The sequence below is a fragment of the Topomyia yanbarensis genome, chromosome 2, assembly GCF_030247195.1.
Source record: "Topomyia yanbarensis strain Yona2022 chromosome 2, ASM3024719v1, whole genome shotgun sequence".
In the NCBI taxonomy this organism is placed as follows: Eukaryota; Metazoa; Arthropoda; class Insecta; order Diptera; family Culicidae; genus Topomyia; species Topomyia yanbarensis.
The window spans coordinates 431,025,218-431,052,673 of record NC_080671.1 but is presented as its reverse complement, the minus strand read 5'-3'; the positions used below and the strand labels follow the sequence as shown (position 1 = coordinate 431,052,673).

Genomic DNA, 27,456 nt, shown 5'->3' with positions numbered 1-27,456 from the left:
ACTTCTTGTGTTAGAGAATGCTATTCAAATGCGTTGAAGGTTGCAGATGCACCTTTGAAGGCACAATCATTCATTTACAAACTTTGCCTTGGGGACGGGAATAACGTAGTTGGTAAATCGACTGCCTCGTACGCAGCTCACCTGAGTTCGATTCCCAACCCCGCACATAGGGTTAGAGATTTTTTTCCTAAAGAGATTTCTCTAACTCGAAAAGCGGCGAATGGCCCTAATGTCCCGAGGGCTATAATAAAAAAACCTTGCCTTGTCACAACAATCTCCTAGTGGAATTCTTGCTTTCTGAGTTGTCTTATTAAGTACTATGATCCAATAATTACGTTATAATATTTATACTGTTTGTATCAAATCAAGGAATGAAGGAATGAAATTAATGAGAATGGCGCAATTGCACCACTAGGTAGATTAAAACAGGTTTTTTGTAATACATTTGATAAGACCTACCACCTATACTAGGTAACTTGAAAAGTTCAAAATTACTGCAGCACCATGTTACTGTTATCTTAATAATAGCCTCCCTATTCAGATTTTGCCAAAACCGTGTGATCTATTAATTACGCCTAAATCGTTAAATTTCGTTCAATCACGCCTTCGGAGAAATTTGTCGACACTATAAGCCGTTTTATATGGCGTTGTTATTTTAATGGTTCATTTCTTTTTTAAGCTTTTGCCAACAACTTTGCTGAAGACACAAAGTCTTTATGTTTGATATCTTCGACATTATTGCTGCTTGTTTGTGGATGATCCTTTTAAAGCCTATTCATTAATACAACATTTGAAGCATCATTTTGATAAGTTCGAGATGTACAGTAAAAAGCTTTGAATTTGCAAAATGGAAAACTTTCTATATTACAATTATCTTGTGTATTTTCAAAGTCATTTGGATTTTTTTGAAAATGAAAGTGGTTCAAATGGTGATTGGTTGTTATCATTTGCTGCTATGGTTTTCGTAATCAATCCTCCTTTAAGCGAGATTTTTCAACTTAATTTTTTTTGTAAAAGAAACGTCTAATGTCTTTAGAAAAGTTATGTAGATTACTTTTATGGACATCTTTGTTGAATAAAGAAATATCTTCTTTGAATGCTTAAGAAGTAATAGCTCGTTATATTTGGATGATCCCCAAACATATTTTTTTAAATGTCTTTTCGAATATCATTCCTACGGGTTTCATATATTATACGAAGATATTTCAAGCGTCAAAATATACAATTTTTTTTAAGCATAACTTTTCTTATCTTGAGTATTTTCGAACATATTTGAAATTTTTTGACAAGCAATAGTTTTTTTTCAAATCATCTATATCTCTACTGGAGACAATGAGAGAGAAGTGAACTCTATTGAATTTGATAGTGTTGATATAGCATTTCCAATTGCAATTAGAGCTGGCTGCTCGTTCAAAAGTTATTGCTTTAAAAAATTTTGCTAATTTTATTAAAAATTACCCAATAATGTGATTGTTGTTCACCTCAATATTGCCCATCGCATATTCGCATGTATTTTCTATGGGATTTCTTGTCCTTATGGGACAGATTTGCGATTATAGGCCAAATAGATTTGACTATATCGATTTTTTTTTGGCTATTTTCGGAAAAGTTAAAACTAAGAGGAACGAAAGCAAAGGAATTGAAAGACGGATGGTATTCTAGAGCGAATCGGTTTGAAACTTAAAACGGAAAACTAGGAATAGGCCGACTCATATGGCGATGTCTAGTCCCAGTGTTCCGTTTCTAGTTTATAACTGATTCGCTCTAGAAAACCTATGCGTCTTTCAATTCCATTGCTTTCGTTCCTCTTAGTTTGAACTTTTCCGAAAATAGCCAACAAAATCGATACAGTAGAGCCCTGCAACAATTGAAAGAAAGTAACACAGAATAGGTCTGAATTAAAAAGAAAAATCTCCAGTTACACCCTCCTTCGTCAGGAGCGTAAACTCTCCTTCGTCAGGAGCGTAAAACCGTTTGTTCTGGTCCATATTTATTGATGGGTTGATATCTAGGGTCGAAATAACGGTGTCATCTTCTGGAGCCTGGAAAGCCATATCTCCAAAACATTTTCGAGACTAAGATATTTTGGACTGTTTGGCTATTTTCTTTTTCCATCTTCTGCTTTTCTGTGTGTTATGCTTGTTAATTGGGTTCCGTGTCTTCTGAACGTTTTACACGTGTGATGTAGTGTTTCATTTTTACCCAAAAATGAGCTCACTAGGAGGTTGATAACAGTCTATTATCTTTCTTCGGACAAAACTAGCCTAGTACCGTGTAGCATCTGGCAGATTGAAGTATCTCAGCCAAGAATTTATCCACTGGGTCCTGCTCCTATGTCGTAAGGGGTAACTGAAAACAGGAGCCCTCAAGTTCGACTATTGACTGTCATTGTGTTGTCACTCTCCATCTCACTACCTTTTTCTTTTCGCTCCCTTTCCGTTCCGATAAATGATAAGACGCCATAGCAAGGTACAAATCTTCGAATAACATGGGGAACGTTCCAATCGAGCCAATATATTGTAATTCCGGATACTCTCAAAGTACAGTTTGACACTATGTCCATTTCGAGAAAAACACGAGTTGACTAAAACGTGCAACCGTTCCCCTAAGCCCCCACACCCATAAATATATCACTTTTATCTGCTGACAGACCTGGCGTTATCAGTGGCAAATCGTATCCCGCCAAGCCAAATTACACTCTGTTTTAAATATAAAGAAGAACCAACAAACACAAGGTATAATAAGTCACCAGCAACTGAATAACAACTGCGATGTTTTATTCATTCAGTTTTCCCAAGTGGCATTTCGTTTCTCAGTTGGAATCAAGCTTCAGTTGTAAACAAACCGTTCAATTTTGACCTGCTTTCCATTTAGTTTAGTGCTGAAAATCCTATCAGTAGCGTTGACACTGATTACTCCAAACAAATTGTGAGTCAAAAAACCGCCAATCACCATCAACGTGGCTTATCAACTCTAGCGTCTAGCCATATGTCACCCGATTCAATGTTCGATGGGGGTAGTAATTTTCGGCTTTTCTATTTGTAGCTCGTTCATCACACCTATCCAGCTAACACAGTTGATAGCGATACACATTTCAGAGGTCGAAAAAAGCGCAGCAGAGTCCAGTTTTCAGCTTCGAATACTCATCAATTCAGTCTAAGAAAATGTGCATTTTATTCATCTACGTGAATAACAACGGAGAACCTGGTCACGGAGAGTACAAACTAATCCTGGCATCCAACCGGGATGAACACTACATCAGACCAGCCAAGACAGCAGCTCCCTGGGAGGAGAGACCACATGTCATTGGAGGTAATTCGTTGGTCAAAGTCCCCAGAAGATTTACAGCTACTCATATTATATATCATCTAACGTTTCAGGTCGTGATATGGAACCCGGTCGGGAAGGTGGAACCTGGCTAGCAATTGGTGCTCGCGACGGTGTGATCCGTGTTGGTGCCCTACTTAACGTAGCCGGTGAAAGCAAAGCCAATGGGGTAACGGGGCGGGGTCCTATTGTATCTGATTACGTTTCCGGGACGACTCCGAACGAGGAATACTCGAAGCAACTTTTGGCGAAGGATACCTACGGACCGTTTAATTTTATTTCGGTCGAACTGGATGCTGCTGGTGGAGCTTCGGTACTGTATGCCAGTAATGCTCCGCATAAGATTGACCACTGTGATCTGCGGGAGCCTCTGGGCTTCGGTAATAGTACGTTGGATGCACCGCTGGAGAAGGTGAAATACGGACGAAAGCTTTTCGGGAACATCGTGGATAAGCGACTGAAAATTGATAATAAAGACGCGCTAGTTAACGAGCTGTTGGATCTGCTTAGGAGTAATGAAAAGTGAGTATGTGGGTATTAATCTTACTACTTTATGCCTAAATAGTGTCGTATATTGGAAATTTATTTATTTAACGCGGTCCATATGTAGGGTTTGACAAATAGTTGGACAAATCACACAATTCTTAAATGCAATCACTTTTCTTTCTCTATTAATCCTGAGAGAGTCATTTTCACCATTGATCCTTTTTTACTACAAACAGCTAGTGGTGATTGTTTTTGTGCTGGTTCCTTTGCTCAATCTGAAGGCTTTTGCTATATCTAATCTGTTAGCGATACAGACTCAAAAAGCATTTTCAGTAGTGTCAATGTAAAGGGTGTCCCACATCAAATTGCATCACGGAAAAAGCAATGTAGCAAATACATTGGGTATTCCCTTTAGAAAATTTGGGTAGAAGTAGTTTAGAGTGTATTGTTTACACTGTATTTTTGTAGCTGCCATTTTTGCGAAAATTGGAAAAAATGGCGTCAACCGCAAAGCAACGTCGCGAATTGGTTTTACGCAAGCACCTGGAAAATCCTCAACTCTCTCATCGGGACATTGGAAAACAACTCGGAATCCTCAACGGTGAGTCGTGTGATTAAATGTTACTAACTACTAAACTCTGAGCATCGAACGGAAGAAGAAACGCGGTCAGAATGGATAATAGAACATCCATTCTGACCGCGTTTCTCCTTCCGTTCGATGCTCAGAGTTTGGTAGTAACGTTTAATCACACGACTCGCCGTTGACGATTCCGAGTTGTTTTCCAATGTCCCAATGTGATCAGGGTAACAAGTGTGTAGTGAAAGCGTTTAAGCAGAATCCCAATGCTTCGATCAGGGATGTAACCGAAAAGTTGAATCTGTCCAAGTCTTTCATTCAGAGAGCCATGAGCCGGGAGGAACTGGATACGTACAAAGTGCCGTAGCCTCCAATTTATGTCGAACGGAAAAATATGGGGGAGAGTAAAGCCACGGTCCCGGATAACTGTACGTCATCATGGATGATGAGACTTGCGTCAATGCGGACTTTCGGCAGCCTCCGGGGCTACTGTTCTTCACCGGCCAGCACAAGTTTGACGCAGGAAATAAGGAAGCAGAAACTTTCAAAATTTGCCAATAAATACATGCTTTGGCAAGCGAGCTGCTCACGTGGCAATGAGAGTGCGCCGTTTGTGATTACCGGGACTGTAAACGAGGAGATCCACCTCAAGGAGTGTCGACTGAAGCGTCTACTTCCTCTCTTGAAACAACACTTGAGCCTTTCGATCTTCTGGCCGGAACTAGCTCCGTATCACTATTCAAATACTGGGCAATTATAAAGCACACACTACGAAAGCACCCCAAAGAGGTCAAATCTGAGGAAGACATGAAAAAAGTGGGTTCCCGTACAAAAGAAGCTGCAGCAAGTTGTTGCACAGAACCTATGTGTGGAGTTAAGCGAAAGGTGTGAGCGTACGGTTATGGTATTGAAGTTGAATGAAAGCAATATACCAAAAGCTTACTAATGGGTTATATTTTATTGACGATAGTTTGAAAAGGATCGGTCCAGTAGGTAATTTTCTACAGCGTATTTTATCCGTGATGCAATTTGAGGTGGGACATCCTTAGTGCTCCTCTCCTACGAAAACAATCTGGGCGGCAAACTTCAGATTGTCTAATTCACCGAGCCCTTGGGCTCCCTTATGCCGTTCAGCACCACGACTCGGCTTCCTTATACCAATTAGCACCGCAACTCCCTTCTCGTACAATTCAGCGCCATTTACTTGTTGAGCTCCCGACTTGTTCGCGAACTACACGGTCTAGTCCCCGACGATGGACCTAGCCTACTCCGACGGAGAATTCCCCGGCGAGAGAAGTTCTCCTGAAACCGAGCCAACCAGCCAGGTGTAGAGGTCAGCTCGGCGATTCTGGTAGAGCAGGACATGCGGTTCGCTGGATCCCCAACGACCCGTGACTGGTGGTGTCTCGTCGAGGTATACTCAGTCTAGCCCCCGGCGGTGAATCTAGCTTACGTCGACGGGAGTTCCCCGGCGAAAGAAGTTCTCCCGAAACCGAGTGGTAGATTTCGTCCGCTACCGATGTTTGTTTCCGTGAGCCACTTAGCTTCCCGCTTCGTCCCGATCTACTCAATATAGTCCCCGGCGGTGGATCTAGCCTACTCAACGGGCCAGCCAGTAGGTGCTGACGTCTATCCGGCGATTCCGGGTGGAGCGTAGCATCCGGTTCACTGGCGCCCCAACGACCCACTGGTTGCCATTCGACGCGGACTACTCGGTCTAAACTCCGGCGGTGAATCCAGCCTACTCACAAACCCGATTTGTGGCTTATTGGTCCTTTCGCAACTTCCTCTGCAGCTCGGAGAGTATGCTCGTAACCACTCTGTTGTCAGCGTCCCAGGTATGCTCGTCGTGGCACATCTCTTCGACAATATTGTCAACTGTTACACCAGGTATACCCCTACGAGCTTCTTCGAACGTAGGACATTCGAAGGCCACGTGTTCCGGTGTCTCCTGCACGGTCGCACACTCCGGGCAAAGTGGAGACGAAGCAAGTCCGAACCGATGCAAGTACTTCCGGAAGCATCCGTGCCCGGACAAAAACTGCGTTAAATGGAAGTTCACCTCTCCATGCTTCCTATACACCCAAGCCGACACATTTGGGATTATTCAGTGGGACCATCTTCCATCTTCCTTTCTCCGCATTGTCCCATTCTTGCTGCCACTTAGCCAACGAGTCCGCTCGGACCAGTCTCCTTGCATTGCGTGCATTTCTCCGCTGGTGGCATTCCACGTCCTCAGCCAGAGTGATGCAGATGGGAATCATCCCGGCAATTACGCATACCGCCTCCGACGATATCGTTCTATACGTACTCGCAACACGAACAGCCATTAGGCTAAACGTGTCAATTTTTTCCGATTCCGCTTTGAGTTCAGTGCAGCAGCCTAGGCCGGTACGCCATATCTCAGTATTGAGGATGAGACACCCGCCAGGAGACGTGTCGTGGTGCCTCTTGCTCCTCCGTGATTCGGCATGATCCTTGCCAATGCGATAGTTGTCCTCGCAGCCTTCTCATATACATAGTCAACATGGCTGTTTTAATTTAACAGCGCACGCATCGATGGGATGGATTGTTCACCAACGCTGATCGCGACAAGCTGGATTTTTTTTACAGTTGCTGACCAGCACTGCTTCGGTCTTGTGGTTAGCCAGCTGCAACTTGACGTCAGCCATGCAGGTTTCCACGATGCCTATTGTCTCTGCCGTCAACATCTCCCCCTTCGAGGGTCCCGCCAGTTATCGTCAGGACAACATCATCTGCAAAACCGACGATCTCAACTCCTCTGAGCAGCTGTAGTGTTAACACTCCGTTGTACATTATATTCCAGGGCGTTACGCCGAGTATGGAGTCCTGAGGTACTCCTGCTGTGACCCTAATCGACGACTGTTCGTTTTGTTGGCCAGTACTCGGTTCTGGACGTAACTTTTCAGAACCTTACTTAGATAGTCCAGAACCCGCATTCTGTGCAGCGCTACGGCGATAGCCCCCCAGCTAGTACTATGGAACGCGTTCTTAACGTCTATCGTCATCACGGCGCAGTAGCGATTACCCCTTCTTTTTTGCTTCAATGCTTTCTCCGCGTTCGCGATGACTATGCGGATGGCGTCCACCGTCGATATCCCTTTCCGGAACCCGAACCGCTTCTGCCATAGTCCGTTCTCACTTTCAGCATAGGTCGTCGACCCTTTCCATGAGCTTACCGAAGGTATCCAGTAGGCATATAGGCCGATACGATGCTGGATCTCCTGGTGGATTCCCTGGTCTTGGCAGCAACACCAGCTTCTGGATCTTCCATCTATCCGGGAAGTTGCCTTCGTCTAGGAATTTCTGTAGGACTATCCTGAACATGTCCGGAAACGCCAGGATTGCAGTCTTAAGTGCCATGTCGGGGATACCATCCGGTCCGGGAGCTTTCTTCGCTTTCAACCATTTTGCCACAATAAGGGGCTCGTCGTTGGAAACTCGATTGTCGCCAGCATTTCCACCATCTGCATCAACGTACGATGTAGGCGGCCATGCTTCTGGAAAAGACCCTCCACAATAATTTTCAGTTTGTTGGCACACAATTTGACTGGCGTCAATGGACCCTTAATCCTGGCCATACGAAACGGTAAGCATTGCCCCAGGGGTTGGTGTCTACTTCTCTGCACAGCTCCTTGTAGCAGATGGATTTGCTTAGCACTATCTCGTGTTTAAAAGCGGCCCTGGCCACCCGGAATGTTACCTTACACACTTCTCTGACTGCCTCAGATCTTGCTCTCTGAACACGTCTTCTAGTTTTTAGGCAGGCAGCCCGGAGGATGCTGAGCCTGTCGCTCTACCAGTACGCCGGACGCCGGTAGTTCCTTGGCTCCATTTTCCTCGCCATTGTTATATCACATGCCCTCGCTACTGTTTCCGACAGCTCATCGGCACTGTGTGTGTGCGCATGTTTTTTTACTTGGTGGTAAAGCTTTTACGCCGACCCAGCATACGTTCACCGATTTCGTCCATCTTGTGCCAGAGTAAGGGACTCTGAACAGAAAAGATAACTCTGAACCCTACTCCTCTAAACTCCACGTAAGAGTCCGACATTTGCCTGATCCCCCGGATTCCATTTGAAATGACTACTTCGGGGGGAGTCGTGCTAATGCACTTCACTCGTGCTGGATTTCGCTGGTCTCATAACCGCCATATCAGTATTGCACGCCATGGTATTCTATGTACCCTCCTCTCTACGTTGACCAGTTGGATGCCGTGGTCGAACCAGTGATTCCAGCTGGAGGGTGGCTTCGGGTTCACTGGTGCCCCGACGGCCCTATACTGGTGGTTTGTCACGTTCGGTGCTACTCGGCGTAGTGGAGCTAGCCTACCTCGGCGGAGAGTTCCCCGACAAAAGAATGTCTCCCAAAACCGTTAACGGACACGTTGTTGTTCCTTCGATGCAGTCCGGCAGAATGCGAGGTCAGTCCAGCGATTCCGGCTGGAGGATTGCGTCCGGTTCACTGGTGCCCAGACGATTCAAGCCGGCGATTCACTACGGACTACTCCGAATAGTCCCCGACGGTGGATCTTTCCTACTCCGACGAAGAGTTCCTCGGCAGTGGAAGATTTTCCGAAACCGATGCTACCCGGGCAGATGCCGAGGTCGGTCCTGCGATCCTGGGTGTAGGGTGACTTCCAGTTCACAGGCGTCCCGACGACCATTTGCCGGTGCTGCTTCCCGATCTACTCGAACTAGATCCCGGCGGTGGGCTTAGTCTACTCCGACGGAGAAATTTCCGGACGTTGAAATTTCTCTCGAAACCGTTATCTCGATGCTGGTCGGTTTGGCGCCGAGGTCAGTCCTGCGATTCCGGGGGGAGGATGACTTCTGGTTCTCAGGTGCCCCGACGACTAGCCTACTCTCGGGCTCGTTTACGGACTCCTCTAGTGCCTCGATTCCTAAAACACTCGCTATCTTCTTCGAGTTTATGGTTTAAGGGAATGGTTCCAGCTATCACATAGGCTGCCTCTGTCGAGATAGTTCGGTACGCGCTAGACACCCGCATAGTCATTAGCCTGAACGTGCTGTTCAGCCGATATGTGTTCCTCTTCATTTGTAGTCCCGTTACCCTTGCAGGTCCTGCGTATCTGAGCACCGATGTGGAGACACTCGCCAGCAGTCACTTTTTACTGCTACTGATCGCCGAATTATTGGGCATGATCCGAGATAGTGCCGAGATCTCTTTTACAACCCTCTCGCATGCGTGGTCGATGTGGCTATTGAAGCTTAACCGGTCGTCTATCATCACTCCCAGTTGTCTAGCTTCCCGCTTTGAGTCGATGATACAATCTCCGACCGAAATTCTTGCCTGCTGCACTGCTTTTCGGTTGCTTATCAAAGTCATCTCGGTTTTGTAGTGAACTTCTTCTCGCGCTCCGGAAACCGAACTGCATATTGGATAGTCCATTCTCTCCCTCTGTGTAAGTTGTAAGCCTGTTAAGGATTACCCTTTCAAGCACATTGCCGACTGTATCCAACAAGCATATCGGCATGTATGCTGAAGGATCTCCTGGCTTCGGCAATTGCACTAGCTTTTGTCACTTCCAGATGTCGGGGAAGTCACCATCGTCGATGCACTTTTGCAACGCGGTCCTAAACATATCCGGGTTCGATAGCATTGCTGTTTTTAGAGCCACCACCATCAGCTCCTCGTTGGTTACACGAACTTCCTCTTCGTAATCTTACTACGTATCGTATGGCGTGGGCGGCCAGGCCGTCTATTCATGCTGTGGAAATAGCGCTTCTACGATGACTTTCATTCTCTTCGGGCACCTATCTGGTGGTACTGGCGGTCCTCTTATCTTCGCCAATGCAACTCTATAGGCGTCGCCTCACGGATTTGAGTTGACGTTGCGGTAAAGCTCTTCTAGGCAGGCAGGCTTTCTTATGAGCTTGATTTCCTTGTAAAGTGGCTCTCGCCGCCTTATACGCTGGTCTTAGGGAATATCTTTCCGCAACGTTTCGGGTTCTCTGCATCTTCCTCCAGGCTCGATGGCAGGATGCACGTAGGTCGGCAATCGCCGAATTCCACCAGAAAGCTGGGCGGTGACTGCACCTTGGTTTACCTTCTCTTGGCACGGTAGCATTGCATGCTCTTGCTAATGCCGCTATCACTTCGTCTGCACTGAAGTCAATGTGATTGCACTCACGCATCAACGCCTCGACGAAGACTCCCTTGTCGAACTTCGTTGTTTGCCACCTCCGCTCGTTTGCTTGGATCACACACGCTCCCGACTGCCTGTTGCTTCCGATATTGTACCGGATCGATAACTGAATGTCGTCCTTCGCGGCGGTAGGTGCTGGTTGTACCATCGTTTACAACTTCTACGTTCAGATTTGCAAAGGCCTCGAGTAGACTACTACCCCTTGACTTGGTAAAGCGGCGGCCCCATTCTACTGCCCAAGCGTTGAAATCGCTGGCTATAACGACAGGTCTCCGATCGATGAGCTCTTCTGTCAGCTTTTCGAGCATTTCTGTGAATCGATCGGTAGTCCACCGCGGAGGTGCGTAGCAGCTGCAGAAGAAGACTCTATTGAATTTGGCGATTACGAAGCCTTCATCCGCATGACAAACCACTTTCAGAAATGCATATCTTCCCGTCATTCAAATCGCCGCTGATTTAGCGTTATCAGCTATCCAGTTTCCATCGCTGGCCGGGATACGGTAAGGCTCCGAAATGATAGCTATATCGCATTTAGACTCCACTACAGATTGTCGCAGCAAGAGTTTTGCTGTGTCGCAGTGGTTAAGGTTTATTTGCGTTACCTCTACTGTGACTTCGTTGCAGTCGCCTGTTTGAAGGCCGAACATCGTAGGCCTCCTGTAACGTGGTTGTTACCTTTCTCGGTTGCGCAGATCAGACATCTAGGAGCCTGCCGGCAGTCTTTTACCATTTGGCCTTCTTCTTAATTTGCTCCTGTCAGGTCCACTACAGTTTCGCGCCAGGTGGCCGAACTCTTGACATTTGAAGCACACTTCCGGTCGCTGAAAGACACTCAATTGACACACCGACCAGCCAACTTTGATCTACCCAATTTTAAGTGCCTTGTTCGCTGCTTCGACTGGAAGCTTAATTGACGCCGCTTGCGTGCCGAGAGGTCCCGTCCTCATTCGGATCATCATCTGCACTTCTCCAAGCACTGGTTCTCCAGAGCTGCTCTTAGCTCTTCTTCTGAGCATATCTCATCCAGGTCCTTACATTGGATGGTTGCCACAAGGCTGTCACTTTCATCGCTTCACCCATAGCTTTCTCGGTGAGCTCTTTGTAAGTAGAGCTGTTTGACTTTGGATCCTTTTTCAGTTTCAGAATAATCTCTCCGGTGCGGGTGCCCCTGATTTTCTAGACGTCTGAGCCCAGCGCCTTGAGTACCGGGTGTGTTCTCATTGCGCGCAGTATCTCCTCGTATGAGTCATCGTTAGCTTTGACTATGAGTGCTTCACCTTTGTTTCGTCCCTTGAGAAGCTTTCGCTTTTCGGACCTATCCTTATTGTTCGCATTTGTATTGTTCTCCGTTTAGTGCTGCCGACGACATCCCATTTGGTTTTTTATCCACGTTGGTGGCTGCTTTGTTAGCCAAGCGTACCACTACGCCGGGAGCCTCCTTGCGTTTCTTGGAACCTCCTGGTCTTGCATCACCTGGAGAAGCTCTTGGCCTATTCGGTGTAGAGAGGGACGTCCCCTGAGGTTTGTCTTTCGCCTCGTATGATTCCCTCACTTTCGGTGATGCCACTGTTTGCCTTATTTCCAAGGACTTCTTGGCCATCAACAGCTTCTTTCCGGTTACCTCAGCTTTCTGCTTCAAGGTTCTCCATTCCTTGACGGCCAATCCGAGGTAACCTTGTATCCTCAGGACCAGTGTCTCGATGTCTTTGTGCACATTACTCCTTTTGTCAACAAAGTTGTGCAGTTCGTCCACCAGTTTTTTAGCTACTGCTATACTCCCTCGCTGCTTCTGTTGAATGTATGACTGCGGCAGCTGGTGCTGTTGAGGCTGTTCCTGGTGTTGAAGCTGCGGCTGTTATTTCTCCTGGTCGTGCTGTTGTTGCACTGGATGGCTTTGCCGAGGTGGTGACCCCGTTACCGAAGGGATTCGCCGCGTCTACTTCATATGTGTAAGTTTCTTGCTCCATTTTGTTGGGTCCGATCTCCGGGCCGCTATCTCCACTCGTTGCACATAGTCGCTTCTCGTGATCCCATGATTATCTATACATACTAATATCTTAGCAGCAGGGAGGTCATGCAAGGGAAGACTCTATCCTTCATGAGGAGTAGTGTTCAGAGCCGGATCGGCGTAAAATCGGGAATGCTCCTGTTAGTTCAGTCAATTTGAACGAGCTGCAACGGACACCGGGACTCACCTGCCGGTGGGAAGAAGGACCAATGTTCTTTGGAATTCGGAGGATTCACAAATTCACTGCAGAATCACGTTTTACAAATCGTTTTATTTAAATTACGTGTTGTACAGTGCTAGTTGTAATTGCTAATGCAATTTTTTTTTCCGCTGCTGTTGCGCAACGCCTACTCTTTTTTTCTTGCCGCTTTTTCAATCGCAAGATTTGAATTTGCTTCATCAACATTCTCCGGGGCCAGAACAGAACTGGTTTGTAGTAGAATTATCTTGCTAATTGGCCTAGTGTAAATTGACTTAGATGTGCGTACAACCACTGTCCTAATTTTACCATCTGGACCATAGTAAACCTTTTCAATCAATCCTTTTGGCCAACATCCTCGATGCAAATTTTCGTCAACGATCATGACTAGATCTCCGGACTTATATTCATAATAATTTCGATTATCCTGCCACTTTTGTCGTCTCATTAGCTCTGGTCGATATGCAGATACCCATTTTCTTCAGAAGCGGTCAGCATATATCTGTGAATGTTTGTATGCTGCTCTACAATCCAGATCACGTTCATCAAATTGGTGATCATATTGCATGTAATTGCTTCGTCCAAGCAGAAGCATGTTCGGAGTTAGTGGCTCAGGATCATGAGGATCATCTAACGTATGGATCAACGGTCGGTTGTTTATAACGTTCATCACCTCGCATAATGTTGTTCGAAGAACCAAATCTGTTGGCCGTCTGTCCTTCAACATAACGCCCAAAGCTGTCTTCACAGTACGAACAAGACGTTCCCAGCATCCGCCAAAATGGGGAGAACCAGGAGGGATAAAGAGCCATTCCATTCCTCTTATGCTCAATGTGTCCTCGATTTGTGGTTGGTCGAACTGCTTTATTAGCCTTTTAAGCTCGTTATTTGCCCCAGTGAAATTTGTGCCGTTGTCTGTAAGTATTTTTTGTGGAATTCCTCTTACAGTCATAAAGCATCTTATGGCCACAATACAACTACTGGTGTCTAAGGAGGGTACCACCTCAATATGAATTGCTCGACTGGTCATACAGGTGAATAACGCAATCCAACGTTTTTCCAGGCGCCGCTCAACTTTTACTACCAAAGGGCCAAAATAATCAATACCTGTATAATGGAATGGAAATACTCCAGCAGTGGTGCGTTCAGGTGGTAAATTCCCCATTTGAGTCATGTTTGGTTTTGATCGCATTTCACGACACTTTACGCACAACCTTGCCGTTTTCTTCACCTGTGAACTCAGCTTAAGAATTCGATAACGCTACCGTAGATTGTTTATTACCGTTTCTAGTCCTTGATGACAATTTGAAATGTGGTACAAACGAATGAGTAACGTTGTGAAGTCGTTCTGAATCCTTCCTCGCATTCGAATGATTCCGTTGTGCAGAAAAGGAGAATAGGTGTACAGTCTGCTTGTTTTTTTTCACAAGCCCCTTCAATTTTAAATCTTTAATTTCTTCGTTGAATTCGTCCTGTTGTACCTTCCTATACCAAGCATCCTTGGCTTTGGTCATCGATCTTGAACTGCTTAGGTTTATCATTTTTCGACATTGATAAAATCTTTCTCATTTTCAGGTAGTACACTGTAGTATGTATCAGCCGATTGTAGTCGGAAAATCTCTTGGTGTCCGATAGATCAAGTGTTTTTACTTTCGATGTTTGAAAACACATTAAGGACAGCTTTCCGTTTCTGCGTGAAAATTTATAGATTCGTCTGCAGTCATTACGACGTCATCAGTGACGGGCCACAAACATCGTGGTTGATGAAGAAAATCAGGACTGCTCAACCATAATTGAATTGTGGGAAATTTCGATGATTTAGTACCCAAATCTGCAACATTCAGGTTTAAAGGGATCCAATGCCACATACTCGTATTATGGCCGTTCTCCTTAATTTTTGTGACGCGTGATCCAACGTAAGCAGTGAGTTTTTCCGTTATGCTCAACCAACCAAGGCAGATTTTAGAATCGGTCCAAAAACGTGTGGATATTATTTCAACTTTAAGTTCATCTTGTATCGATCTCATCAGCTGACTAGCCAGCACACAGCCTTGCAATTCAAGACGTGGGACAGTTTGCGATTTCAGAGGGGCTACTCTAGATTTAGCCAATACAAAAGCAATATACGTTTTCCCACCGCATCGAAGTACCAAGTATACAACACTGGCAAAGGCTTTGTCACTGGCATCACAAAATGCATGAAGTTCGACGCTACTGAAAGATGACAGGCCAGGAAAATAGTACCTTGGAACACGTACCTTCTGTAACTTAACAGTTTCTGCTAGCCACTTTGGTACTAACCCGTCAGGTAGTTGGTCGTCCCAACCCACTTGCATACGCCACAGCTCTTGGAATATGATTTTCAGATGGTGATAGGACTAAGCACATTTAAAGGATCGAAAATACTCATCATGAATTTCAACAGTTCACGTTTAGTAGGAATCATCTCTCCAGATCTGAGCGATTCCTTCAGCTGAGGAAAATCCAATGTGAAAACGAACTCATCGGTTTGTAAATTCCATTTTAACCCAAGTATCCGCGCCTCATTCTGGTTCTCATTCACGTTCGCGCGCAAAGAATAGAAGCAATTAGTGAAGGAACGAAATCAGGACCTTTTAACAACAAATCATTCAAAGAAAATCCGTGGGATTTAGCCTTGGCATCCATTACCAATCTAAACTTGTTAGCGCTGACAACGCTGAAGTGCGGTAAATACCATGTATTTGATGTTTCCTCTAACTCTTCTGGCGCTAATTTCCGAGCATATCCTTTGTCAAGATATTCTTGAATCTTCTGGCAGTACTTCTCAGCAAAATCAGGATCTGCGTCCATTTTCTTCTCCATAGTTTGCAATCGACGGAGTGCTTGTGGTTTGTTGTCAGGGAATGAAAAATGATTGTATTTGTACAGTTGCCCTACTTCGAAACGATCGCCACACCGCTTCAGCGTTCTATTCGTTATGTCCAAAGCTCGTTCATCCTCCTCTGACATCTTTGGATCGTGCTGAGTTATTCCAAAACCTTCAACTTTGAACATCTTCTTGACCAACGTTGTAAGTTCTACATCATTTGCCTCGGAACACATCAGGATATGAAAACGATCTGTTACTTCGATATCCGGTTGGATTTCACCGTGGATGGTCCCAACCAAGGTGGCAACGTGTTAGCTGTAGTCCATTAACCGAGTATTGAATAGTGTTCAGAGGTACAATAAGGCCAGCATTATTGGAACCAATCAGTATCCTAGGTACTGCACCTTGTACAGCTTCCAGTTTGTCGTCGTCCAACAGTGTCTTTAATTGTACGTACGTTGTTAAGTTGATACCTTTTCGATAGCGGGTTCGGGCCGGATATTTGGAGCGACAGCCTCATCGAGTCTTCATCTTTGTGTGTTATTCCATTTGTCCAACGTTAAGTAACAGGTTGTACAGGTCCAGATATACCCATCGTGGCAGCGAGGGAAGCATCCACCATGGAAACAGATAACCCCTCATCAAACAAGGCGAACACCACGTGGACTTTGTTCTCGCTTTTGATTTTAACCTTGCCTATGCGAAGCAACGTGTTTGAACTTCTTGCATTTATATGGCATAGGTTTTCAGCAGATTGCGACTTGAAGTTGGTCTGTCTAGGCAGCTGCTTTGGGACATCATCTGAATGCACCAGTTCGTGGTGGTTCTTGTCACAAATCGAACAAGTTTTATTTGATTGACATTTCTGGCGGTTGTGATCCGGTTTGAGACAAACGTAGCATACCTTACAGCTTCTCGCTACAGACCTGCGCTGTTCCACAGATAATTTCCGGAACTTCTCACATTTTGTCAAGCTATGGTGATCATTAGCACTACAGAGTGGACATTTAATCTCTTCTTCGTTGTTGTTTATATTAAGGACAGGTTGTTTCGGTTTCAGATTTGGCGATTGTTTCCGATATGAAAAAAATGCTTGGAAGTCAATGTTTCCACCATGTCTCATCAAATTCGCCTTATGACGAATCCACATTTGTTTACTGAAACTAGGAAGCTTTTCAGCTAAATGCGCGATAAGTTCAGGATTCAGTAGATACATTTCTGCTCCTACATTTTTTAGAGCTACAGCTGTACCAACTATGGCATTGTAGAAAAATCTAAAAGATTCGATGTTTCCTTCCTTCACATTGTCCAGGTTCCGCAAAAACGTCGAGGCGATTGGCTGCAACCTATTCTGTTCGACCAAAATTTGATTTTAGCATCCTCATAATCAGTTCTACGTTGTCTGTAGACGATAATAGCGCTTCTACAGTTCTTCGTGCCTTTCCTTGCAGGGCGCTGCTCAGTCTCCTCAAGTTATCACGATCGCTTAATTTGAATTTGGTAGTCGAAGTATTGAACTCATTCTCAAATATCGGCCACTCCATAATGTTCCCAGAAAATGTGGGCAGTTCGCTGACATGTCGATTTTGTAGAGCTTTGAAGGCATGAAACAATACCTCGGTTATCTCTGGAGTAACACCAGAAGTAGGTGCAGGATCGCTCGCTGGGTTTAAATTCAATCCATGTTACCGGTTCCAATTCGGCATATTAGGCAAAGTTTCACGTTGTGGATTCGAATTGAAGATATTCGCTGTTATAGGAGGCTGTGATTTCGATTCCTGTTCTGTGTATATAAAGTCGTGGTGTTGGATGGTTGCGTCCGATTTTTCACTCGCTACACTTTTTACCCAATCATGTACTCGACTCGATGAACTGCAAATACTCGACCTATCAGAGTTCGATTTTAGTTCTAAAATGAGCATTTCACGTTCTCGTTTCTTTTTTAAAAACTCGGCTTTCTTCTGTTCTCGCTTCAGCTTTAAGTCTTTCTCGATTTGCAACGCTTTTAGTTGCAACTCTGCTTCTATCCTATCTTGTTCTAATGATGCTCTAAGTTCTTCTTCTTCTAGCTGGTTACTTAATTCGAAAGCTTTGATTTGGCTACAAGTACTGCCTTTAGAAGACACTAATTTTTGTGATCGGTGATCGACGTTGACAGAACCGACACTTCTGTTTACTCGTTTATCTTTATTACCAGAAGGAGGATCAGTTGGAGGTTCACGGGTATTAAAGTTCAATGGGGGTGTACGCAACATTCTCCCGCTTCTCAGATTAGGTATATCGACGTAGTAGGTATCAAAACGTGTTGGAACTGGCAGTTGGTTTTCGAAGGACCAATGTTAGTTCAGTCAATTTGAACGAGCTGCAACGGACACCGGGACTCACCTGCCGCTGGGGAGAAGGACCAATGTTCTTTGGAATTCGGAGGATTCACAAATTCACTGTAGAATCACGTATTACAAATCGTTTTATTTAAATTACGTGTTGTACAGTGTTTTCTAGTTGCTAATGAAATTTTTTTCCGCTGCTGTTGCGCAACGCCTACTCTTTTGTTCTTGCTGCTTTTTCAATCGCAAGATTTGAATTTGCTTCATCAACGGCTCCAACCGAGCCTAGTACCACCAACTAAATGATGACGAGCTTTGAACGTACACTCAGGTTCTCTTTACGCGGTTTATTTGTGCGGGTCTTTTTACGAGGTTTTTTACCCCGATTTTCCAATCAACGCGATTTTTGCAAAAAGTCCTTTTGAATGCAAAAGACTTCGAAGATTTTCGGAAAGATGGAAGAGACGGGTCTGGAAGACTCATTATGGCCCGCACCTCAACAATATGGGTATTTGCAGAATGGACTTGACGAGTAGGTGCCAGAAATTTTTGTTTGACGTCATTTTGAAATCAAAGATGGCGACTTCCAGTTTAGCGAAATTCACTATAACCGAAGACTACATATTAAGAAGACTGATATCTCTTTCGTTCCCCCATACAAACGAGAAACGACAGAGGTTACAACGCCTCTATTGGAGGAAGGTAAGAAGCTTATTGTAAAAGTGTATATGTGTACGTGCATCACTATGGTAAGTACTACCTGTACCCGCATGTGGCGTTGCTGTTACTGTCTCCTGATTCTGGCCAGAGTTGTCAGTCTTTTTGATATGCAGTATTCGCTATAACCCAATCAATATGGATATTTTCGGAATGGTCTTCAAGAGTACCCAGCTAAACTCATTCCGGAAGCGGTTCGGATTTCTGAATAGAGTCATTATGGATTCCAAATCAAATGCAACAACCGATTCCGACTCAATCGGTTTCAGAATCGGTTGTTGCATTTGATTTGGAATCCATGCTGACTCCATTCAGCATTCCAAATCAAATTCCGAATGGTTTGACCGGGTAGGTGTGCAAATCGTACTGAATATGTAATAGACATTTCCTCCATTATATTAAACGTAACCAGCCATGGAATCGTAGTTTGGACAAATGAGAAAGGCACGATTGCACCGCTAGGTGGATAAAAACAGGTTTTTCTAATGGATATCGGAGCTTGAACATTTTGATGGTCGAATAGTCTACAGCAGTGGGGGACCTTATGTTGGACCCCCCGGGCCCGGATTTTCTCCCTACGGCCCTGCTCACAGCACTAGAAAATCGGCTACAATGATGATGACGAAATAACTGGAAGTACTCCGGAGCAAACAGGGAGAAAATCGTTCTTGTACCATCTTCTTCTCTTATTTCTTCTTCTGGTAGCAAACCGGACTAAAAAGGAGCAAGTATTTTTTTGCTCCGGTTTGCTCCGGAGTAACTTCCGTGTACTGAAACAAAGCTAATGTTTGTGGTAACCGGAAGCCGCCATCTTGGATTTTAAAATCGCCTCAATCAGTAATTTCCGTCATCGATAAATTTTGCAATCTGTAATTCTCTAATAGTGGTCCGAAGATCCTAAGTTTTACTAAACATATAGCACTATTGTACTAGCCACCTACTTTTGGATGAGAGCTGACAGTTTATTATCATTCCGCAGTGACCGTTGCCATCCAGGTGTTGCCACAAGCAAAAGTTATTGAAGACAATAGATACACACTTTCAATTTACAAGATTCTTTCCTATTTATAGATGCTATTTTTTCAAAATAATTTGTTAAAAGTTTTAGATTTAGGTGTCCCACACCACCAGTTTTAGTGTTTTGAATTCTTCTCGTCAATTACTAACACCAAGTTAATGCTAGTTAGATAAGTCCAAACCAGCAACTAGTTTATATTAGGTATTGTGCCCTTATGCACAAAAAAATTGATTTTGTCCAAAACATTTTCTCTTTGGGAATTTTGCCCAGATTTGAATGTTATTTACCACTGATACTGCATCTTTTTGTTTTTTTTTGTCTGCAGATATTTTCCCGATGCGGAACTATCCCGGCGGGCACCTAACTCTGCTGAAAAGCTGGCCAGCATTAATGTATATTTCCCGGAGTATGGTTATGGCAGTCGGACCCGCACTATCATCCTGGTCGATCACGAAAACCGTATGGAATTCATTGAGGAAACAATGACTTCTACCAACCCGGACGGAGAGTGGGAGCGGACTCACATAGAACGACAGTTTTAATAGATACGATGGACTTTCGGACCGTTTTCCTACTAAACTTTTGAATCCGGTTAGAATTTAAGTAATTTTCGTTTATTTACATTCTGTATCGTATCTTTAGTGATCGTGACCCAACTCAATGCAAAGCGTAGAGAAATTATTTAATCAATGTAGACTGCCCCTCAATGACTGAACATAATTACGGAAATAAAAATCTTGATCTGGATGGTTTTCTCACTTTCGTTTGTTATCGGACTTTTTCATCGCTCGATTTTTTGCACCAGCAGCGGCACCTTTTCGGGCTCCCTTAACAATACTCTTGAACTGACCAGCGTTTTTGGCTCGTTTTCTGTGAAGAACGGATCAAATGGTAAGATTTTGTGGAAAGTTAGTTAAACAAATCACTCACCTTCGATTTAAAGAGTTCCTGCTCAGCGGAACATAGGCAAACGGTTCATGTTTGCCCTTCTTCAGCATATCACCTTGCGCTTTCTTGGACTTGTAGTCCGTACCGGTCGAGGCGTACGTCTTGGTACTCTTGCTCGACTTGGCCGCCGACCGGCTGGTGTAGCCGGATTTCACCGATGCCGCCACCGGTCGATGAATACCCTTACCACCGGCCACGTAACGACTGCTACCGGTACTCATACCGGACCGAACGCTCATCGCTTCCATTGCCTTGCGCTTTCGAGACGATGGCCCCGCTTCGGCTTCATCCGTGGCAACTTCCTCGCCACTATCGCTATCCTCCTGTTCGTACACACGCTTTTTAGCCTTCTCCTTGTAGCCGACGTTTTCATCGGGATCCTCGTCCGAATCGGAATAGTCCTCGATGTCTTCGATAACCAACCGACCGTCCGAAGCGGTGGCGAATCCCCGATTAGGGTCCTTCTTTTTCCTGATCTGGGAACTGCTTGGTTCCGATTGTTTGGATGGTTCGGATGCTGAAATGGAATAAGTGTTAGAAACAGGATCCGTGTGGGGTTTTGTTACGATGACTTACTGGTAACTTTGCTAATGGCATCCAGATCCGCCAAATCGACGATATTCTCGGGAGATTCCTTGATGTAAGTGTTCATCTTTTTCCTGGCTTTTCTTTCGTCTTCTACGCCCGAATCGGAATCGGACTCTGAATCAGCCAATATATCGTCAATACTAGAGGTAAAGAAGGAATTAATTGTTGGAAAACCAAACCTAAAAACGATCAACTCACGTCAGACTCTTTTTCTCCAGATGTCCAGCCAAATCATCCTCCTCGTCGCTATCGTCATCATTTTGAACGCCTCGTTTTCGCTGCTTTTTCTGATCCTCAAGCTTGTTCCGTCTGGCACGAGCCAGCTCCTTGCGGATTTTCTTCAGTCGCTTGTGCGTTACCTCGTCGTTGCCGGGAACGAGCTTAACGATTTCTTCCGCGCCAAATCGTTTGGCGAGCCGCTTCAACGTATAGCCAATCAGCAGCCTACAGTGACGTTTCGTATCCGGTACCATTGAGGAGAGTGCCTTCATCTAAAACAAGTTAAGTAATAGTTGGATTTATTCATAGAATTGTTAGCTAAGTTCTGCGAGACTCACAATCATCTGCAAATAGTTGGTGACCATCGGTACCGGCAGTATTTTGATGTACAGTAACAGAAAGTTGAGTGCGGCGTCCACCTCAGACCGGTTGTGGCCCATCAGTATGGTTAGAACTTGTTCCAGCATGAACTTTAAAGAATCTACCGTTAGCGAGCCGGTGAACGTCTGCAGAATATTCTTCAGAACCCATATAGTGTTGGTGATTAGTGTACTGTCACCGACGAGACCGGCTATCACTAGGTTTTCAAATTCGTTCAGTTTGCCTTCGTTCTAAAATAAAAAAGAAAATAGAGTGGAAATTCAACGGACACGGTCCAACAATCAACACCTACATTGTACATGGAACCGATCATTTCGATCAAATCGTTCGACAAATTTTCTTGCTTGACGGCTTCCACGCCGTACGAGGCTATCGCTTCCGGTACGGTTCGAGTGATGATTTTGTTGGTGATCTTTATATCCGGGTTCTTCTCGATGAGCAACTTAAGGCATCTGTGAATAATGAAAATTTTAAAACACTGTGGAAACACAATTTCTATTTAAACTACTCACGCCAACCGAGGTGCCTGAATCCCTTCAAAGGTCGAATGAAGCGTTCCCAGTAACAGCTTCTCCACGTTACCCCGCTTCGCTTCGACAAATTCCCGACAGCCTGCATTCTCCGAGGCAAGTATCTCCCGCAGCAGCTTGAAGGCCTTCTTCATCTGTCGCCGAACGTTGGCGTTAGTTTTCGCTACCGTCTCCTGCGTCTTGTCACGCTTCAGAATAACCACGATGTAGCGCTGATAGATGTCATCCAACTTATCGGCCGATTGGTGCAGCGAAAGCTGTTCCACCACATCGAACAGCATGTCGTAGATGAACGTTCCGGGAGCCTTGGTGGTTAGCTGCTCCAGTGCCGCCGAGTGCATTTCATCGAGCACCGGTTTGGGGGTTATGGCGAGATAAACCCGGATCACTTCGAAAGCAACCTGACGGACTTCGTTTTCATAGCTTCCTTTCGGTTTCGTAGTGTAGATGTTGAATAAACGGGGCAGAAAATTCTTTGCATATTTGCCAACTTCCGCTTTGTCCGAATCCGATTCAAGATTCGTGATTAGTTCCTTCAACCCATCCAAGATTGAGGAACGAAGAGTTGGATTTTCGTTCAGCACGGTACCGAGAGTTTTGGCGATGTGACGAAAATTGTGAACATCTTTCGGGCGACGACAGAAACCGGGAAACAAACCCCACAGCTGACAGCAGAGTAGTTCGAAGATGTGCGCCTGTTGCTTGTTGTCGGATTCTTTAAATTTATTCCAAAGGACATAGCACTGGTAGGCTAACTTTAGAATGACGCTGTTGAAAATTTCCAACCGAGATTGGTTCAGACCTTCACGGATCAGTGGCAGCATCCACGTTTTATCCAAATCAATTTTACCAGACGCGTCTGCTAGAGGAATGCATTCCAGAATCAAACCTGTGTCCATCGAACCAATTGCTTGCAGCACTGCATGCTCAATCTGAATCCGGCTAGATGACTGAGGATCGTAGCGATTACCCAAGGACTTCAGGGCAGGAGCCAGTGTTGATCCAAAGTGACATCCCGCAATATCGAAGGCAATTGCCAAGATAATCAATACCTGATTAGAAGCGTGTCCAAAAGGTGCCGAACTGAGAACATCCGTTATGGATTTCAACACTCGTTCTATCGAGACTCGATGTATATCGACTTCCTCATCTTCACAACAAGGCTGTACACATTCGTACAAAATATCCTTCAAAGCATTGGAGGCACACGAAACCACCTCCATTTTGTTAGATCCCCAAAAATCATGCGTACAAATATCCACAAACCTTGGAAGCGCACTGCTGCACATGGTCAGATTATATTTGGCCAAGAAAAGATGACCTTCCTTGATGACGGTCAACCAAGCAATCGTTTGCTTAGAATCCGACTTATCCGGTCTGTAATCGTACAAAGCAGCTATCAGCTTCCCCGCCAGTACCGGAACCAAATTCTCCGTTTTCGACGAGAACAGTGAATGGAACGTTTGGAAGCAGTTAGTCCTGATCAGCACATTCGTGGCAGTCATAATCGAAAGCAAACTCTCCGCAATCAACTTAATATCGTCCTTTGAAAATCCGGGTAGCGCATTATGAAGCAAACCCAGCGTGTGAAGGACAAGCGTTTGATTGTTTCCAATGTTTTCCGGTTTAAACTGTCCCACACAGAACTTAGCCACCCGACCTCCAATCGGATGACACTTGACCAGTGGTTTCGCTGCCACTCCGTCATCCATTTTCTCATCTGATCCTTCCTCGATATCCTTGGACTCAATCTTAGGCGGAAGCATAAAACAGCTACCGTGTATTATTGCCACAACTGCGTGCTGAGCTGCTTTCCTCACCTTTGGCTTAGTGTGAATAACAAACGCCAAAACCGAATCAAAGAATTTTAACGTCGACGACAGTTTCCACTGAGAGTACTCCTGAGCTCTCAACAGTACCGACAGACACCCGATGATACTACGTACGATGTTCTGATTATCCGAATCCGCATATCGTTCTAAAAGATTCAAAAGAGTCTGTCCGGTTTCGGAAAACTTCTTCCTTAAAACACCCTCCGGAACTGACTTTATTCCCATCGATAGCAGTGAAACGGCGGCAACGGTATCCGCTTCCTCTTTAGTCGCATCAATTGTTTCCATCAAACCAAGAAAGTATTCGGTGCTGCTTTGCGATCCACCCTTCTCTTTAATAACCTACCGAAAAATAAATTTCTCAAACATGATTTAACATAAAACTATCCCGCAAACCTACCTCCGTCAGGGCCGCCAAAATCGCCAGCATATCCTTCTGCAGCTGAGAGTTGGCCCGAAAATTATTCAGCAGCTTCTTGAAGCTCATATTGCTGCACGCGCTCCAGTTCGAGGCAAACGTCTGAAAGGTTTTGAACGTTCCGAGCTGCGACTCGGTCATCCCATCTCCATCCGCCAGGGCATCGTTTATGCTGAACGAGCGCATACTGGCGGCCAAATCATTCACCGTTGGACCACCCTCTTTCGTGCTGCTGTACGATTGAACGGCATCGTGTTTCAACACCGCTTCCAGCGTTAACTTGCTGGCCTGGTTAGCCAGTGCAGTGTGTGCTGCCGGTGCCAAGCTAAGGTTTGCCTGAAAAAAGCGACTCTTCGCTTTGGCTCGGTGCTTGTTCGATTCCGGATTCGAGTTGGAAGCTTGACCGCGAGCCCATCGTTTGGTACCTACTTTTTTCTTCAGTTTAGAACGGAATTTTCCCATGTTCACTACGGGTTTGTACTTATTTCTAGCACTTATTTTTGCTGCTAAGAATATTGTGAAAAATTCAGTCGCACGCACACCGCATGGAAAACAAAACAAACGTGCTCACTCGGCTCTGTCAGTCATACCAAAAAAAAAATGTAACGTATGTGACGCCGCTACGACAAAACAGGGTTGTTACAAAAATGCGACAAAGGAGCTGCACTGAAAACTTGCATTACCTAGCAGTAGGTAATTTTAAATCTGTGCATCCCACTTCCTCCAACGAAAAACGAAAGAGAGGGAGTCCAAATTTACCCAAAAATAATGAGATATTCCCCAAAGCCGACTAAACTTCATCCCATTAATATTTGAGTAAAAAAATCATTCCCTCTCCCTCGTTTTCCGGCAGTGAAATAAGGACAGTAAATTAAAATTACCTACTGGTAGGTAATGGATTTTAAGTGTGTGGCGTTAAAATGAGAGAAACAAGCTGTGTTAGCGTTACTTTCCCAGCCCCAGCATGTTCAACAGCGTTCTATCCCACCCTCTAAGAACGGTTGGTTTCAAAATCGTCCAATGAAGGACGTTCGTTGGACCAATTTGGACAACGTCCAAATAACCGTTCAACGAACGTCCATCGTTGGACCCGTGTTGAACGATTTTGAAACAATTTTTTGGACGTCTCAGTGGGCACCCTCTAAGAACGGTTGGTTTCAAAATCGTCCAATTGAGTTCTTTGCGACCGGTCTCACGAACACTAATGAAGTTTCCTAGTTGAAAACAATCCCCTTTACTTTTGCCGTCTTTGTTTATTATTTTCCACCAGCTTGTGATGTAGTATTTGTGTCCTGTGGCGTGTACGTACATGAGCCGTAGAAAAGTCTATGAAGGACGTTCGTTGGACCAATTTGGACACGTTGCAATTCTCGAGTGTTTTTTGTAAACGGCCAATAAGCATACTGTCAAATTTCACTTGAGAGAAAATTCCGGACAAACCGTAACTCGCCAAGAGTGGACGTTGGCATTTTATAAAAGAGAAAAGTTTTCTCTTTCGTTTACTGCTGTCACTAATAATCGGCGATTGATGGTTTGGCCAGAATTTCCTCTCAAAGTGAATTTTGACAGTATGCTTATTGGCCCTTTTCAAAAAACACGCGTGAATTCATCAATTCGTTGTGGTATTTCTTCAGAATTATGAGACATAACAAAACTAGTTTCAAAATTATTCACCCATGCTGGGGTTCTCGTGTTTCTTTGACTTCGGCGTCTCTCATCAATAGCTATATCTTCGATGTCATTAGAAACATCCACGGTGTCCACAAATTCATCTTTCATTTATCATTAGCTGATTCAATCTAAGAGTCTATTGATTCTTGTTCATTTTTTATTTCTCGTTCTGTTAAAAATTCTTTCTAGTGGAACTTGCTTGCGTTCCACGTCAATAAAAATTTGGAAATAGAAATTATTTTCATCGAATTTTACATCTCGTGAAATTATTATTTTCTCTTTTCTTATTCTTTATTATTTTATTATTATTTTCTATTATTCGCCTTCGTCCCATAGTCTATAACCATTTGGTGCGTACCCAACCATAGTAAGAACTTTACTTCGTTTGTCTAATTTCGTCCGATGTTCTTTATTAACTTGTGCATAAGCTAAACAACCAAATACTTTGAGCTTACTTACATTGGGCCTAGTTCCGAACCACATTTCATAAGGTGTTTTCAAAACCTTCAACGCACTTGTTGGACTACGATTTAGTGTATAGCATGAAGCATATAATGCTTCCCCCCACAAACTCATTGGTGCATTAGGGCTCAGATAAGCTGAAATTCCGTTCCGATTCCGTTCCGTTTTACGCAGGTGATTGCTTGTGGAACGTATGTTCAACCCTGTACATATGTCAAATCATAGCAAAAAACCGACCATTTCTTTCTCTCTTATCTATTTTTCTTGCTTGCTGTTTCATTTATGTGATATATTGGTTGAAACGAGAAAAATGTTTATTTTTATTATACGCAAAAATTTAGCATTCTTTAATTCAAAATTTAAATTAAATTTCCTTAATTGAAAATGTTCGAAATAAAAATGGATCAATTGAAACATTCAGTAGTATCGGAAGAGATTGTGAAGTCTTTTTGGTAATTGTCTAGTTTAGAGGTCCATTTTCAATGTGGGTTTTCTCCCAACAGGGTTTAAATAAACCGAATCCGAGAGCGGAAATGTGAAATATTTAATATTTCACCAAAGTTTGATAAACCGAAAACATAAGTTGTGCTTATTGCGCACTTCCCACCAACCTGGACTCCGCACTTTCGAAGTGCGAGTGATCAAACTGCTACTGAAAACTGCGAGCTGTCAATCACATGTATTTCAAGTGATGGAGATGGTACTTTC

The 27,456-nt window shown here is 44.4% G+C and overlaps 2 protein-coding genes across 8 annotated transcripts in view; one reads left to right on the top strand and one right to left on the bottom strand.

Annotated features, from left to right (window-relative positions):
* Positions 1-20,302, top strand: part of LOC131685420 (transport and Golgi organization protein 2) — a 153,369-nt gene extending 133,067 nt beyond the window's left edge. For 5 of the 7 annotated variants that reach the window (XM_058969114.1, XM_058969118.1, XM_058969117.1 and 2 more), the window contains 3 exons: positions 3,046-3,312; positions 3,381-3,849; positions 20,025-20,302. In XM_058969114.1, the coding sequence (XP_058825097.1) occupies positions 3,165-3,312; positions 3,381-3,849; positions 20,025-20,241 (834 nt within the window). In that variant the 5' untranslated portion in view covers positions 3,046-3,164 and the 3' untranslated portion in view covers positions 20,242-20,302. Of the gene's footprint in view, positions 1-1,351; positions 2,929-3,045; positions 3,313-3,380; positions 3,850-20,024 lie in introns of those variants that run through there. The other 2 variants (XM_058969116.1, XM_058969113.1) reach the window with 2 other exon arrangements.
* LOC131685418 (RRP12-like protein) lies at positions 20,292-25,190 on the bottom strand. The gene is made up of 8 exons (XM_058969111.1): positions 24,598-25,190; positions 22,348-24,539; positions 22,128-22,287; positions 21,793-22,065; positions 21,434-21,726; positions 21,224-21,375; positions 20,630-21,164; positions 20,292-20,569 (listed from the first exon to the last, which is right to left on the bottom strand). The coding sequence occupies exons 1-8, from the start codon at positions 25,075-25,077 to the stop codon at positions 20,455-20,457; spliced, it is 4,200 nt and encodes a 1,399-aa protein (XP_058825094.1). The 5' UTR covers positions 25,078-25,190; the 3' UTR covers positions 20,292-20,454.
* Positions 25,191-27,456: the final 2,266 nt, after the last annotated feature.

What these genes read in the sequence shown, in the direction of transcription:
- LOC131685418 (XM_058969111.1), bottom strand. Translation starts at nt 25,077, where the DNA reads ATGGGAAAATTCCGTTCTAAACTGAAGAAAAAAGTAGGTACCAAACGA. An exon ending in ATTCAGGCACCTCGGTTGGC is followed by an intron (nt 22,288 to 22,347) that starts GTGAGTAGTTTA and finishes CATTATTCACAG; the next exon opens with ATGCCTTAAGTTGCTCATCG. An exon ending in AGGAACTCTTTAAATCGAAG is followed by an intron (nt 20,570 to 20,629) that starts GTGAGTGATTTG and finishes CGTTCTTCACAG; the next exon opens with AAAACGAGCCAAAAACGCTG.